Source organism: Nesoenas mayeri (genome assembly GCF_963082525.1).
Source record: "Nesoenas mayeri genome assembly, chromosome: W".
NCBI classification, from domain to species: domain Eukaryota; kingdom Metazoa; phylum Chordata; class Aves; order Columbiformes; family Columbidae; genus Nesoenas; species Nesoenas mayeri.
Window position 1 is genome coordinate 14,059,766 of NC_137553.1, and position 17,452 is coordinate 14,077,217.

Here is a 17,452-nt window from a genome sequence, read left to right on the forward strand (position 1 = left end):
AGATATTTTACAGACAAATATCTGCTCGGTATGTTTAATGAAACATTTAAGTAGAAGAAAGTAGTCCTGGTTACACACAAACTATTTCTTCATTTGCCTCGCTGATGGTCTTAATGCTGTCTTAGAATTTTCTCTCTGTATTGGGTTTGTATGGAAAGGTTTTGGTAGTGGGGGTGCTATGGGGCTGGCTTCTATGAGAAGATGCCAGAAGCTTCCCCCATGTCCAACAGAGCCCATCAGCTACAAGACAGACCTGCTGCTGGCCAAGACCGAGCCAATCAGCAACAGTGGTAGCACCTCTGTAATAAAATATTTAAGAAGAGGGGAAAAAAACCCCAACGAACCCCAATTGCAGCTGGGAGAGAGGAGTAAAAATATATGAGAGAAACAACTCTGCAGACACCAAGGTCAGTGAAGGAAGAGAGGGAGGAGGTGCTCCATGTGACAGAGCAGATATTGCCCTGGAGCCTGTAGTGAAGACCATGGTGAAGATTATGGTGAGGCAGGTTGTCCCCCTGCAGCCCATGGAGGTTAATAATGGAGTAGATATCCACCTACAACACGTGAAGTGATACAGGGAACTACGTAACTAACGCTTAAAGAACCCTTAACTCACATAGCAATTGCCTAGCTTAGAGCTTTGTGTATTGTATGAGAAACAGGAGTTCGCTGATGACTTCACGGGCCTTGCAAATATAAAAATCCTAGCTGCATCCTTGGGTGAACAAGATAACAGAATCTTGGGCACAGGACAGGAGATAAGCCAGTTCTCAACCAGCTCATCAGTTTGAGCCCCGGCCAACTCAGCACACCAGGCCAGAGGTAAAAGTGTACAGCGAAGAAGACGCCAGCCCACGACCACCAGGTGGCACTGCACAGGTGCAACCAGGAGCAGCCCAAGGTGGAGACTATGGAAATGATTTCCAGGAACTCACTGTAATAAGAACCGCCTTCTCCCGGACAGGTTATGAATATGTATAGGCGTTCCTAGAATTTTCATGAATATGTAATACTTTACACCATTTAACCAAGTTCACGGCTGCTGGAAATTTGCACACGTCTTGGGTGGAACTATCCCCCGTGTGCCCAGTGCTGAATAAACATACTTTCTTTATAACCTCACAGGTTGTAAAGTAATTTCCGTGCCTCAGAAGGACCCCATGCCAGAGAAAGTGGATGTGTCCAAAGGAGGTTGTGACCCCGTACTGGAGCAGGCTCCTGGCAAGACCTGTGGCTCCATAGAGAGAAGCCCACGCTGGAGCAGATTTGCTGGCAGGACTTGTGAGCCCCATGGGGGACCCACACTGGAGCAGTCCATTCCTGAAGGACTGTACCCCATGGAAAGGATCCATGCTGAAGCAGTTCATGGAGGACTGTCTTCCATGGGTTGGACTCCACACTGGAGCAGAGAGTGAGGAGTAAGGAGCTGCAGAGATAACGTGTAATGAACTGACCGCAACCCCCATTTCCCATCCCCCTGCACCACTCATAGGAGGATGTAGGTAGAGAAAACTGGAAGTGAAGTTGAGCTGGGGAACAAGGGAGGAGTGGGGCAAAGGTGTTGTAAGATTTGGTTTTATTTCTCATTATCCTACTCTGACTTGTGACTGGCAATAAATTTTCCCCGAAGTTGAGTCTGTTTTGCCCATAATGGTAACTGCTGAGTGATCTCCCTGTCCTTATCTCAACCCATGAGCCTTTTGTCATATTTTCTCTCCCCTGTTCAGTTGAGGAAGGGGTTTAGGTAATAGGTTTGAGGCCCTGGAACTTGAAGAGGAGGTAGGTGAGGATGTGGTGCAAGGCCCACCTACAAGGTCACAATGAAAGAGACAGTTGACCCCATACCTCAAGACTGCCTCAAATAAGAAAGAAAGAAGGGTAATTGTAGTAGGCAATTCCCTTCTGAGAGGGACGGAGGGCCCAATCTGCAGAGTGGACCCTCATCGTAGGATCAACTATGATGCAGTCTACCTGGAGCCCGGATCAGGGACATCACCAGGACGCTCCCCAACCTGGTGCACCCAACGGACTACTACCCACTGCTGATCTTCCAGACAGATGGGGAGGAAGCTGCATCCCGTAGTCTAAGGGGAATGAAAAAAGATTTCAAGGCCTTGGGACGGATGGTAAAAGAGTCTGGGGCTCAAGTGATTTTCTCTTCACTCCTTCCAGTTTTGGGTGATGATGTGGGATGGAATAGAAAAATTCAGTCCATAAACAATTGGCTACAAGACTGGTGCTACAGGCAGGGCTTTGGGTACTTTGATAACGGCTGGTTTTACAAGACACCAGTCCAAACAGTGATACGTGGGAAAGGTTTATCTCGCAGGGGCAAAAGGATGCTGGGACAGGAATTAGCAGGGCTCATTTGGAGAGCTTTAAACTAGACTCGAAGGGGGATGGGGTTGTAGCTGGGCTTGCATCAGTGGGGCATCACTCTAGAGTTCATGAAGGCTGGGAGGCCTCCCAATACTCCTGGGGTGAAATCAGTGTGCTCAGCTCACTCTCTGAAATGCCTGTACACCAATGCATGCAGCATGGGGAATAAGCAGGAGGAATTAGAAACCTGTGTTCAGTCAGATTATGACCTAGTGGCAATTACAGAGACATGATGGGACAGCACGCATGACTGGAATGTGTTCATGGATGGCTACGTCCTTTTCAGGAAAGACAGGCCAGTGAGGCATGGTGGTGGAGTTGCTCTTTATGTGAGAGAGCAACTAAAATGTACTGAGTACTGTCCAGGCACGGATGAGGGGCGAGTTGAGAGTCTATGGGTGAAAGTTAAGGGGCAGGCTGGCAAGGGTGATACTGTTGTGGGCGTCTATTATAGGCCACCAGATCAGGGTGAGGAAGTTGATGAGGCCTTCTACAGACAGCTGAGAGCAGCCTCACAGTCACAGGCCCTGGTTGTGGTGGGTGATTTTAACTACCCTGATGTTTGCTGGAAGGACTACTCAGCCAGCCAGCCACAGCCGAGGAGGTTCCTACAGTGCATTGATGATAACTTTCTGATGCAAATGGTGGAGGAGCTGACTAGGAGAGGAGCACTGCTGGATCTCATCCTCACTAACAAAGAGGGTCTGGTTGAAGCCGTAAAGGTTGAGGGCTGCCTTGGTTGCAGCGACCGTGAGATGGTGGAGTTCAGGATCTCCTGTGGCAGGATCAGGACAGCAAGCAGAATTGCAACCCTGGACTTCAGCAGGGCAAACTTTGGCCGTTTCAGACAATTGCTGGGGGAAATCCCATGGGCAAGGCTGCTTGAAGGTAAAGGCGCGCAAGACAGTTGTTAGTGTTCAGGGACTGTTTCTACCGGGCACAAGATCAGAGTATCCCAACACGTAGGAAGTCAAGGAAGGGAGCCAGGAGACCTGCATGGTTAAACAGGGAGCTGCTGGGTAAGCTCAAGTGGAAGAGGAGAGTTTATAGATCATGGAAGGACAGACTGCCCACATGTAAATGAACTCGGTTATAAAATGACCTCACATGTGGCATGAAGCGTGGTGTGTGTATGCTGCACAGCATGACCAAAATCTTCAATGTGTCCACCCCCCTCCAGAGGACATCACGGGACCGATCGACCTGTGGAGCGGTGATATCTTACTCTCTCTCTCTCTGATATCTAACATATCTACTTCATTTTTCTTCTCTCTCTCTTTTCCTTCTTCTTGAACATATAATGTGGGGAACTACAGTGGGTCCATGGATTCCCCGACGAAGGCTATGGGAACAAAGATTGACATTGAAGATATTAAGGTGTACCCGTGAGAAAGAAGGGAGTTAAAGAGTAACAGTGATGATAGCAAAATTAGCCAATGATATGTTACTATTGCAGCCTGTAACGAATAGCAAAAAGACACATGAGCTGGTAAAGACTATATAAAAAGGTGTTTGTGGCAATAAATGGAGACTGCTGTTTGTACATAAGAAGAACTTTGTCTATGTTGTTTGTCCATCTCAATTGTTACAATATAAAGATAATATCATTTTAAGTTTTGCTGCTAAAGTCTTGTTAAGTTTTGCGATATAATAATATACTTTTGCCAAGTCACAAATCACTGTAATTTGTAATTCCACCAAGTAGTTTTAGTAAATTCATAATTGAATTGGACCTCTCAAGTGATTGTCTGACATCACTTCGCATTACTGTGCAGAAATGCCCAGAGTTAACTCACACCTGATCTCGCCTGGTGGGACAGGACGCACAGCGTGTTCAGAGTTAACTCATCCCTAATTTCACTTGGTGGGATGGGACAGAAGGGACCTTCAAAGGTCATCTAGTCTAACCTCCCTGCAATGAGCAGGGACATCTTCAATTACATCAGAGCCCCATCCAGCCTGGCCCTGAATGTTTCCAGGGACAGGGCATCTACCACCTCTCTGGGAAACCTGTTCCAGTATTTTACCACCCTCACTGTAAAAAATTTCTTCCTTGTGTCTAGCCTGAATCGCCCCTCCTTTAGTTTAAAACCATTACCCCTTGTCCTATCACAACAGGCCCTGCTAAAAGGTCTGTCCACATTTTTCTTACAGGCCCCTTTTAAGTACTGAAAAGCTGCAATAAGGTGTCCCTGGAACCTTCTCTTCTCCAGGCTGAACAACCCCAACTCTCTCAGCCTGTCCTCATAGGAGAGGTGTTCCATCTCTCTGATCATTTTTGTGGCCCTCCTCTGGACCCTCTCCATGTCTTTCCTGTACTGAGGGCTCCAGAGCTGGATGCAGTACTCTGTCATATCTGTCACCTTAATAAATTATTTATCTTTTCAACTTTGTGAAGCTGATTCAGTGAAAGTCCTTGAGAGGGCTCTGATGGGCAAACATTGGCTCTGGTAAGTGGCTACACACACAATCCTTTAGACATAAACCGTTGACTAAGTCCAGGACTAAGACTAGATCTAGCCGCACCTAGACTCCTCTCTGAGAAGGAGTTTAGAAAGCAAGGGGGTCCTTTCTGAACCTCATGACTCAACGGGAGGGCCTCCTCAGCCACTCATACTCTGAATGCGACAATCTCTTCCAACCCAAACCATTCTATGATCTGGTACAAATTATTATTATGTTTTAAGAACCACCAAATTATTGTAAAGTATGAAAGTTTAAACTGTCCAAACCAAAATCAATACTAAAAGAAGCCTTTTTTAAAAGTGGAAAAAAATGTAAAATTAATCAGGCTTCTCCACAACAGGAGGTAATTTTTGGAATGCTAGAATTCATGCTCCTCAACACCCATTAATGATCTGAAAAGGAGGTTGAGTAAGATAACTTAAGTTTACTAATAATACCAGACAGAAAAAAAAACAAGTAAATAGATACCTCATGATAGTGGCTAGGCAGTAAAGCAGAAGAAAATTCAGTGGTGATGCATGCATGATTTTTTTTTTTTTTTTGCAAGTGACACAGAAAAACAATTCCAAATTTTCATGCACAATGGCAAACTAAACTATTACCACTCAATACTTCCATATTATAAGTAGGTGATTCCATAAAATTGCCAGCTCAGAACTCAGCAACAGTTAAGGACAGCCTTAGAAGAGGGAAAAGAGAAGCATGAGAAAGACTCTTTTAACGTCATGCATAGTTCAAGAACAGGATATGGTTATTTTCCTCCTTCATTCCTTCATGGTAGCATGCAACCACCCAGCTCACATTTCTGCTTAGCCAAACTTCAGTTAAGTTCTGCAGTTCACTAGCTCAATGATTTACCAAACCTAGTCTGAATTTCAGCCCAGTTTCAGATTGTTGGTGATAAAGGAAAAACTGCCAGTAAAACTTCAACCCTGGATATGGGGAGAGCAGACTTCAGGCTGCTGAAGGACCTAGTTAATAAGGTCCCCTGGGAATCTGCTTTTGAAGGTATTGGGAAAGAGCTGGCCGATGGTATCGCAGGACCTCTCTCCATTATTTTTCAATGGTCTTGGGAGCCTGGAGAGGTCCCTGTTGACTGGAAGCTGGCAAATGTTGTCCCTATTTTCAAGAAGGGTAAGAAAGAAGACCCTGGTAATTACAGGTCTGTCAGTCTCACTTCAGTGCCTGGTAAAATTATGGAGAAGGTTATTCTGGGAGTTATTGAAAAACACTCGAGAGACAATGCAGTCATTGGTCATAGTCAACACAGGTTCACAAGGGGAAAGTTCTGCTTAACTAACTTAATTTCCTTTTATGACAAGGTCACCCATCTAGTCAACCCAGGAAAGCCCATAAATGTGTTTGGGTTTTGGTTTTGGTTTTTTTAATTTTTCAAAATTATTATTTTAATAAAGCTTTTGATACTGTCTCTCATAGTCTCTTTCTGAACAAAATGTCCAGCATACAGCCAGACAAGTCTATAATACAATGGATGAACAATTGGCTGATGGGTCAGGCTCAAAGCATTTTACTATAATGGGGTTATATCAGGCTGGCAGCCACTCAACAGTGGGGGTTCCCAGGGCTCAATTTTAGGGCCAGTGCTCATGAATGTTTTTATAAATGATCTGGATGCAGGAGTCGAATGTATATTAAGTAAGTTTGCCAATGATACTAAACTAGGAGGAGCTGTGGACTCCCTCAAGGGTAGAGAGGCCTTACAGAGAGATCTACATAGACTAGAGAGCTAGGCAATCACCAACTGTATGAAATTTAAGAGCAAGTACCAGATTTTCCACCTGGAACAGGGTAATCCTGGTTATACATACAAACTGGGGGACAAGAGGCTGGAGAACAGCCCTGTGGAAAGAGATCTGGGGGTTTGGGTTCACAGCAAGTTGAATATGAGTCAGCGTGCCCTGGCAGTCAAAAGGGCCAACCATGTCCTGGGGTGCATCAAGCACAGCATAGCTAACTGGTCAAGGGAGGTCATTGTCCCACTCTACACTGCACTGGTGTGGCCCCACCCCGAGTACTGTGTGCAGTTTTGGGCACCTCAATATAAGAAGGACATCAAAGTATTAGAGTGTGTCCAGAGGAGGGCAACCAAGATGGGGAAAGGTCTTGAGGGCAAGACTTACGAAGAGTGGCTGAGGTCACTTGGTTTGTTCAGCTTGGAGAAGAGAAGGCTGAGGGGTGACCTCATTGCAGTCTACAACTTCCTCAATGGGGGCAGCAGAGAGGGAGGTGCTGATCTCCTCTTGCTGGTAACTAATGATAGAACATGTGGAATGGGTATGAAGCTGCATCAGGGGAAATTTAGCTTGGACATTTGGAAAAGGTTCTTCACTGAGAGGGGGGTCGGTCACTGGAACAGGCTCCCCAGGGAAGTGGTCACAGCACCAAGCCTGTCAGAGTTCAAGGAACATCTAGACAACTCTCTTAGTCATATGGTTTGGTGTTAGTTAGTCCTCCATGGAGCAGGGAGTTGAACTATGATCCTTCCAACTTGAGATATTCTGTGATTCTACCTGTATAACCCAGATACAGAAATCGCATTGTGCTAAGTATTTTAGTTAAACTCAACAACTTAGAGCAGTGCCTATCTTGTACCTGAAAACATAGCAGATGTTTCGTGTGCTACATACTTTAAAATAAACTTTAAAAACACCTGACCTTCAAGCCCATTAGGTAAAATGAAAGTAACAGAGTTCATTTGAAGAGATAAGGCATAGATCAGGAAAGCTGAACCAAAATGCTGATAAACAGTAGGGCCTTAAAAGACAAGAAGGCAAAAGCCAGTAATCAGATACAGTAAAAGCAGCCAAGTGATCAAAGAGATGAGCCTAAAAACCAGAATTATAACCTAGGAGAATGGACTCTAAGACTAACAAGTTTAACATCTAGGACATCTAGATAAAAATCAATTCAATAATCAGTGAGAGAGGATAGAGAAAACCATTAAAAAGTCACTTAAACATAATACAAGTCTTTTTCAAGCTAGAGAGCTCAAGAAAGGTTCATAGTTGTTAGCTCCCAGTTCTCTAAACTCTCATATATGAAGAATAAGCAAATAAATTCCTTTGGAACATATTTAACACACTACTTCAATCTTGCAGCTTTTATCTGTCATAGAATCATAAATACCTTGAGTACTTTAATGACTGTACAGTGAAGCTTACAGCTCCCCACAAGCACCACCAGTTCTAATGAGGGAGTGAGAAAGGAAATCAGAAATAAAACCATACCTTGTGTTGTTCTATTGCATCTACCCACTGTTGTCTGTGGTCTGAGTCCTGAGCTCGGAGGTACCAAACACTATCGTTTACACTAATATCAAATCTGCATTCGTCAAAGTCATGAGGCTGTGAAAGAAAAGAGTGTAAGAATATCTAAAATTTTCAACATGATCAACAATATCTCACACACTGTAATTAGAAAAAGAGATCAATAATGCCTTGAATTTATCCTAGATTCTAAACCCTGTTTTATGTAGCTGTCTCAAATAATGAACTAACATACACTTCCAAAATGAAAAATGTGTCTTCTGAAACAAAAAAGCCTGTTTAGCACATTCTTATTAAACAAAAATGTCACAAAAAAGTTCCACACAAACATTGACCAAACCTTCATACTTCCAAATGAATCCTTTAGTAAAATAAGTAGAGGATCACCATTTTTAAAAAATTTCAAGCAAGAAAGAGAAATTAAGATTATTGCTATCAATACTGATTTTTAGATGGAAGGAATACATACATCACAGCAAAAAGCAGCAGGATAGAACCATAAAGGCAGACTACAGCAAAATTACAAGGAAGGCAGGCAACTAAAGGAAGCTGTGACACCCTCTGCCTCAACTATCTTCACTAAGACAGGATTGTCAGATAATTGGGAACTGTGGCAGTTGCACACATGTTGATGAGGTCCAGAGCTTTCAACAGGACAGTTGATGGTTCTTTAGCACCTTTTGTGCCCCACTGTGGCTGTCCTCATGTACGCACCTTGGACGGATGCTGACCATCACATCCACTCCATCCCACCACCTCCCCTCAGGGGCACGGTGACTCCAGTCACATACACCTCGCCCACGGCTAGGGGAGTAGGAGGAGCGAGATCCCAGTCAACATACAGGATCCTCAGCAAACAAGGTGCCCAGGCCCAGAAAAGCTTCTGGACTGTGCCCATAAATGAACACAGTCAGATCCAACCAGGCTATAAAATGGGGACCCCACCAAAGACCCCCTTTGAGTGGTATTCTTAGAGCAGCAGGACTGTGAAGATAGCCCTCCCTTTAGATCAAGGACACTGTCTAAAGAGACTTGCCAGGACTGAGAGCCCTCACCTTCTCCTTGGTGAGTGATTATTTCTTCTGGATATATCCTTGAGTGAGCCCTTGCCTCTCCTCCCTGGCAAGCGATTATTTCTTCTGGGTAACCTTGAGTGAGAGAGGCCTTGTTTGAGTGAGTGCGTGCATACTGTGGTTGATCATTCTTGTGTGGCCATATGGTAATAATATCCTCAACTGATGTATCAAACCTGCAGTTTATTAAATGCTTTCAGAGTGGTGATTGATTCTGGATTACTCCCCTGCTTGCTTTCGTTTGTTGTTTGGTTTCGATCTGTCATTTGGTTTTGGTTCCATATTATATTTGGTTTAAGGTTATGTTTTCTTGGAGTCATTTTGGGGTGCCTCTGTGACAGGGGCAACAGGCAATTCCTTCCCATATCACCACTCTGTGGAGAGGTCACTATTAGATGGAGACTTGTTACTGAACCAGCCAGGAATTTCAAGGACAACTCAGAGGCAGTAAACAGGACCAACTGTGAGAGAGAAGCAACTTTGTAATAACAAGGCCCCAACGTGGGGCAAATCAACGGACCTATTAGCGGTGAGACTCCAGCATATGAACAGCTCGTGAACATAGATGATATCCAATTAGCGAATGCATGCTTGGAGCATGGATGCGTGATCAGAGAATAGTTGCATATATAAGGAGGTTTGTTTCTGTAATAAATGGCTTTGCGTGATTCACATTGAATCGGAATGCTGAGTCCTTTATTCACTCCAACACCACTCGAATGCATCTTTCAGGTCACATGCCTCAAATACTAAAAAGCCTTTACTAGCATTACAGTGAAGCTGGTAAGGAAAGTACAAGGGAACAAAACAATTATCTAATCTGCCCTGTGCTCTGACAGTTCAAAGTTACTCCCTAGCAAACATCCAACACAGAGCATAGCTTTTTTTTCCCCCTTCATTGATAACTATTCCTAACAAAACATAACACAGGTATAGCTGAACACCTTTTTGAATACAAAGAAAGGTTACACATACAAATAATCATAGGAAGATAACAGGCTCTGAGGTTAAGGCAAATTATGCAGTCTGAAAGACCATAAATATTGATTCCTAATGCCAAATACAAGACTATACATGTTAATATCCTTTATAACATAAGAACAGTTATGTGAATATATTCATCTTGCAGACAACTAGAGCACTGTGGATAACTTGTGAAACACTCCACAAAAGAAAACCTAAAAGCCAGTCTCATTTGTTGTGTCATACACAACAGTTCAGAATCAGTGAGAATTATTTTCTAAGGGTCTGGAAATCAGAAGCTACTTAAACATAATACCCAATTTTTCTTGTTTAAATATACTAAGGAGAAGGAAAAGTACAAAAGAAGCCAACTAGCAAATAAAAAATAAGCTAAGAAGAGTTTAACATAAGTACTTGAAGTTTCAGGTTTTTTTTAATAGCTTCACATATTTGATGAAGCATCTTAAACCTAAGTTAAATTTAAATAAATTTAAACTTCCCACAGAAAAAAAAAAAAACCACAACAATTGACAAAGCTGAGAATCAAGTGAATCAACTGGAGCTACCAATTCACTTAATACCTGACCATCTCAACTTAATTCAAACAACTTTCAAAACTGGTTATATGTGCTGCTTTGCCTTCACTGAACCACAGAACATAGGGATGTGTAAGGGACATCAAGTCTTCTAGTCCAGGCCCCTCTTTTTCAAACTGCATTTGCTACATTATTATTACTATATATAAGAAAGATGTTCATCTGCTTTAGGGTAGCACGCCTGCCACATCAGTGTGTCAGGCTTATAAACCTGTTCCCAACTATCCCTCTGCCAGGACCTCCTTTAGTCATGTGGTGGGGGATACGCACCTACGACAATGGAAGATTCTTCCAAAAATCACCCCAAAAATCAAGCGTATAAGAACTGGGTATCAAAGTTTTTCTTGCCATGACAGTATTCCTCTGCTCGATCACCTTCTCCAAGGGCCTTTGAGAGGAGTTAAAAGCAATTATATGCTACAGTTAGAAAGACATGCCAAAACTAATCTTAAAAGCCTGCAGTACTGCCGATTTCATGCTTCCAGACACAAATTATTCCAGTGATTATTTCAGGTTTGCATAACAACTTTTAAGATATTTGAAAAACTATGCCCCACTGAGTTTTTAGTAAATTTGTGATTTAATTTAACCTCTTGAGTAATTTTCGTTACTCCTGGTTACGGCACAGAGTATTCAAAAGTTAACTCTGCCCTCACCCCACTGAGTGGGACAGGACATTTTAATTGGTGTCAGAAGTGGGATACTCTGTGAGAAGTGGTAAAGAAGTTTCTTAAAAGAGGATATCAGCCAGAGTGCTGAAGAAAGGAGAACTGATTTGCAGTTGAAACTGTAATCTCCGGTAGCAGATCATGGCATCCCAGGTCAAGCCGGACCTTGACTACTCCCCATTGCTGAATTTACTAAAAGTCAATAAAGCTTGCCCAACTCCAGAGGGGTTCGGCTGGGCTTCGGGACACTGGTTGTCCCCAGCTATTGTAACAGAACAAATAAGGGGCTTAGCAAAAGAAAACAGATCTTTGCTGTTTTAGGAGCAGCACCCATAGCTGCTCAGAAAAACAAACTGAGCAAGATGCAAATAAATCTCTGCAAGAGATCATTAAATCACTGCAGACAGATTTACAAGCAGAACTGTTTAAACTTCAACAAGCTGAGAGAGAACTAGCTGATAACAAAAAAATCACAGAAAACTTGCTGAACAGTCTGCAAGATGCTTTTTATTAATATTAGCTTGTTTTCTTTGTAGGTATCTGTTTAAACATGTATTACAGCTACATAAATCTTTGCCTGTTATATGGTATAGTAAGTTCACAGACTGTTAAATCAGGAGAATCCATGGACCCAAAATGTATGTTTTATGATGATCCAGAAGATCATGACCAATGAGCTCTTCATGGTGTGAATGCAGTGATAAGATTTTCTATAAATAGCTGTTGTTTTTTTTTCTAGTGTGCTGGTTTTATTCCTTGAACAACTCTGTAATAAACAATATCTCATCTCTGTGTGCTAAATTTGTCTCTTTTGTATGCACACCAGGTAAAGAACCCTATATTTGGGACAACAGTTGTGGCAGCCCAGATGGGATGCTGATAAGAGCTTTGTCTGGTCCAGCTTACAGACAACAGCAGGGAGTGGGACCGACTGGCCACCGGTTCCTCTCCCTGCAGCAAGTGGCCCAAAGGTGCAATGCTAAAATCGAGATATTGTCTTGAATAAGTGTAATTGTGATCCATTTGCATATCTGAGCTCAGTGTTTAGTTTGCATATTTGTATTTGGTACCAAAATAAATTTGTTTGGGGAGATAATTACAGAATGGAAACTTGTTCCTCTACTGAAATACCACCTTACTCCCCCTTAGGATACATCCTTACACATTAGAGTAAATTTGTGGGAGGTTCTTTGGATAAAAAAAAAGTTTGAAATTATATCTTGTTCAACTGTAGCCTTTATATAAATTGGATAATAAGGAAAAATAGCCTGAATATGGTATTTTAAGTTATACTACTATATTGCAATTAATGTTGTCCTGCAGAAGTTTGGAAAAAATGGGGTGAAGTACAGTACTGTATGTTAATTTGTTCTTCTACGTAATAATGTGAGATGAGAAAAGAATGTAAGTTGTTCAACTCTGATTTGCATAGAATTTATGCACTAGCTGGAGATAGGAAAAAGGAAACTAAATGCTGTGATGGATTTGAAATTGTGAGAGGTTGTATTAAAAAGCTCCTAGAATATGAACTGATTGGAATCCAGAGAATGAAGATTATAGATTGACGTTTAATAAGTTGTTTATTGACACCCATAAGAAATTGCTAAATGTAAATGAGGCTGAAGGAATGACTATTTCTCAATTAATTGGATTTGCATATAAAGTATATAATAGCAAGAATAAAATGAAAAATGAAAAAAAAAAAGATAAACAAAAGTGCAGTAAGAAGCTCTCGTGAAGCTGACTGCCTGCTGCTAAAGAGACACCAGCAAAAGGGCAGCGGGGGGAGACCTTCCCCCATGGCAGAGAAATCGCTGCTAGAGAACTGTGATACTGAATGAAGGGGACCAGGGTGAATTTAGAGGCATCCCCCAGCAGATTTTTTTTAATAGGCACAGAAGCAACTTATTCTGTAGTAACTTGTGGATGGGTTTCTATTAGATGAAGATTTGTTACTGAACCAGCCAGGCCCAAAGGAATTTCAAGGCCACCTCGGAAAGCTGAAAACAGGACCTGCCATGGGAGGGAGGCAGTTCTACAATAACAGGGCCTCAACATGATGTAAATCAATGGACCTATCAGCAGTGAGACCCCAGTGTGTGGACAGCTCGTGAACATAGATGATATCCAATTAGTGAATGCATGCTTGGAGCGTGGACGCATGATCAAAGAATAGTTGCATATATAAGGAGGCTTGTTTCTGTAATAAATGGCTCTAGCATGATTCACACTGAATCGGAGTGCAGGGTCCTTTATTTGCTCCAACAGTAACTAGTTGTAAAGAATCTCTTAGTAAATTCACCATGCCAGTTGTTGGGGTCACGGGAAAGAAAGAGTTATGGTCATTTGTGAAACCAATAGAATACCATATTAGGAACAAAGCTTTAACAGATGAATTCTTTTAAATACAAGAATGCCCTGTATCTCTCTTAGGTTGAGATTTCTTAAGTAAATGTCCTGGTTTTGTTAAAAACAAGTTTCTCTTTTAGTGAATTTGCCTGTCAGCTAAAGCCTTCATATTAGCTGTATTTTCCTGGAAAAACAGATACATGTTTTTGTAAACATAGCAATGGAATGCGATGTTATTGATTAAGATGGATGGACATCCCATGAGAGGGGCAACGAGAAACTGGTGACCAAAAAACTGACCAACTGAGTATAACATCCCATTCACGTGAATACTTCATATAAAAGTGGGAGATCACGAGGATCTCGTCCCTTTTTTTCCCTTCTGCTTATGGCCGACATTAGGAGAGGACCTTGCTAGTCGTCCCTGTGAACTGAGGCCTAGTGAGAGACTGAATCCAGCTCCGTTTGGCTGCAGAGTCTAATCCAGAACTTCGGGTGCTGGCTCTGCAGTTGCTGGGACTTTCAAGATTGGTTTTACATATTTTGTATTATTTTCTCTATTCTTATTAGTAGCATTAATAAAACATTTTTAATTTTTCCAACTCTCTTCTCTGTCCTTCTTTTCCTCCCGATCGCCTGTCCTTAGTGGGAAGGGGGGGAGAGGGAGGGGCTGAAGGGGGAAGGGGTTGGAGAGGGGGTTAACAATACATCTCCCACGGTTTTAATGTCACCCTGCAATCAAAACCTTGACAGTAAATTGTAATCTCAAATAATGTTTTCTGAGAACTCTGTTCAGCTGCATATCCCAAAAGAAAATGCTTGGAAGGTGCAGATCTACTTGCTGCAATCAGAACAGTGAAGTGTGCAAGAAATCTCCAAGCTGCAACACCAATTTGCTTCGCTCCTCCTTCGCAACTTGGTGACTGGGCTTTCTTATTACAATTATATTTCTTATCACATGTAGATTTTACCACTGTTTTGCCTAATACAGTAGTATTGTTTACCCAATACTTCCAATCACTTGGATCCCAGTATAGCATACCTACAAGACAGGTTCTAAATGGATCAGAGACATTGCATTGCAATACAAAATGATGATTGATTGGTTTGATTTGCAAATGTTAACCACATGTTGGGCCTAGGATCTATGCGATGTAATGCATTTGCCTTATCTATAGCTCCTAAATGGGACCCAATCATCAATCCAAAAATTACCCCCACGATTATCTTTGCTGGGTCCATTTTCAGCGGACTCACCATCGTTGTTTCTCTCTCTCCCAGTTTTCAGGACTGACGGTCCAAGAGCGTGGAATGGGTATGTTACTCCCACACTCCTTCCCTATAATTTGATTATTGTTAATAATATGATACTTATTATAAACCTTAATTATATCAAATAGCATAAAAGCAATAATTTTAGTTTCTCGGCATTCAAGAAGCGTTAAAAAATTTGCAAAAGCTTGCTCGCGCCTAAAAATAGGCTCCTGTGTAGCAGGCAATGTTCCTTCTAATTCATCCAAAGGTCTGCCTACCCATTATTCAGCCCATTCAGCATGCGTTATTTGCAGTACACGATTACAGCAATGCAAACGCAATCAATGTCTCAATTTTTCTTTTTTTTTTAACCACAATTATAACAACGCTTACCCCGTTTACCCCTTTTTGTTTTGCGACCAAAGGTCACACTGCAGCTCCTACAGCCACAGCCATGACCGGAGCTTTCTCTTGCTCTAACATTCCGTCAGCAGCTTTGAGCAGCTGGCCCGCGTTAGACCACCATGGCAACGCACTAAGAGCTCTTTTGGTTTTGTCATTCGCATTTTCAAATGCAAGCATATCTAAAAACCTCACTTTCATGTCTTCAGACATTTGTGAATGCAGGTCATGTCCTCTCATCTTGCACAGAGGCCAGCGCTTTAAATGCCAGGTCTTGACTAAGTTGTAACACCTCTGTCACAAAATTTGCTTGCCAGTCTGGTCTAGCAAAAGGACCCTCTCCCAGCAACATCTGTGTTTGTACCCCATACAAAGGATCACCCTGTTGCCGAGGAACAGCAGCTGCATTGTCATGACCCTGTTGCCAGTATTGAAAGAATTGTATCTGTTGTGATGGAGATAACAACATTCTCATGGTCATATGCGTATCATGAGGTGTTAACAAATTAGACAAAAAAATATGCTGCAATATTGACCGTGTATATGGTGATTTTAGCTCATATTGAGTTACCACACTTTTAGCCTCTTTTAATATTTTCCAATCTAGAGCTTCCCACATATTCACTCCTTGTGCATCTATCACAACCGGATAAGCCATGGGCACCACAACTCCATCTAATATAGCATCACGCACAATCCCCTTCCACTTAACCCCTGCCCCTCCCTCCACCCCCGACCCCGATCTCAAAGGCACTGCAGTGGGTGGAGCTGGGACAGGAAAGGAACCATATGGACTGGAAATTGGTGGTTCCGAAGAAGCACTAATTGGTGGTAGAGGTATGGGTGCCGATTTCTCAGGAGCATCTAGTTGTGCTTGTAGGTCTTCCAACTTCTGCAGCAGTTCCTTCCGCTGGGCATCTCCTAAACTTTGATTCATCTCCTCACATTGTTCACAGCAGGTAATCGGAGTCTGAGGACTTAGTGGTGTAGATGGTGGAAGCGGTGGATACAGCCGTGCCACTGGCCGTTGTGGTTCTGTGCTTGCATTTGGTGATTCTGTAGTGGGTGCCTCAGAACACAGCGGAGGCAGTAGTGGCAGCATGTTGGGTGGCAGAGGGGGAAAGTCATCAGCAGGAGGGTTTTGCGCCGTGTTGCTATTTTGATCATGTTTTCCTTTCGGCTTGCATTTCTTTCCAAGATTCGTGAATCAACCTCCACAAAGTGGAGAACTTACTCACCTCCTTGGATCCCATACTAATTTCTTCCCACAGCTTTGCCCCTATATCAGACCATACGTGGACCTCAAAGGCGGCTTGCACTGAGGGGATTAAATCTTTACCCCGTGCCCAAAGCAGCAGGGCCTTCAAGGTAGACGAGTCATAAGTAACCCCTCTCGTAGAGAGTATATGTTGGAGGAGCTTTACCACTGCCAACTCTTCCTTTGACAGTGTGATCCCCATCTCCTCCCCAGCCGCCTGCTTGATCAGAGCAGGATTTCTTTAACTATACACTAGCATTTTCCCGAGTGCCAGGGCAGCACTCACCTTCAGCCAGCTTTTGCCCCCTCAGTTGTCAGAATCACTGGGTCGTCTTCATTCGTTGCCAATGCCGATCTGAGGGTCCCTGTTTGGGTGCCACTTGTCAACGCGGAAGTCACGGACTAGTCACACAATCAATATGATCAGGCAGTAGTCACTTTATTAGCAGAGTCATCAGATTTATATATGCTATTGGCTCCCTTATTATGGGACAGCTAAAATCTGATTGGTTGTATGCACTGTTAATGAGCTGTTCGCGCATCCTTAAGCCGTTTCTGCTAGCTCAGTCCTTTTTGGTCTGCGACCACCAACTCCCCCCATGGCATCCTGTTTTTTCAGACAGGCGTCGGCCACATACACTTGCCTTTCTTCCTCATTTTTCTGCTACGTAAGCTTGTATCAGCATTTCTTCAACCTTGATTTATCTTGCTGCATCTTTGAGGCCTGCACTTTACAGGCTAATCAAGTTCATATCTA

The 17,452-nt window shown here is 42.8% G+C and overlaps 1 protein-coding gene across 2 annotated transcripts in view; it reads right to left on the reverse strand.

Annotated features, from left to right (window-relative positions):
- The window catches only part of LOC308051393 (ceramide transfer protein-like), a gene marked incomplete at its 3' end in the record, with an annotated part of 150,221 nt that overhangs the window by 80,096 nt on the left and 52,673 nt on the right, over nucleotides 1–17,452 (reverse strand). For both annotated transcript variants that reach the window (XM_080361823.1, XM_080361822.1), the window contains exon 3: nucleotides 8,094–8,210. In XM_080361823.1, coding sequence (XP_080217949.1) covers nucleotides 8,094–8,210 — 117 coding nt within the window. The remainder of the gene's footprint in view (nucleotides 1–8,093; nucleotides 8,211–17,452) is intronic.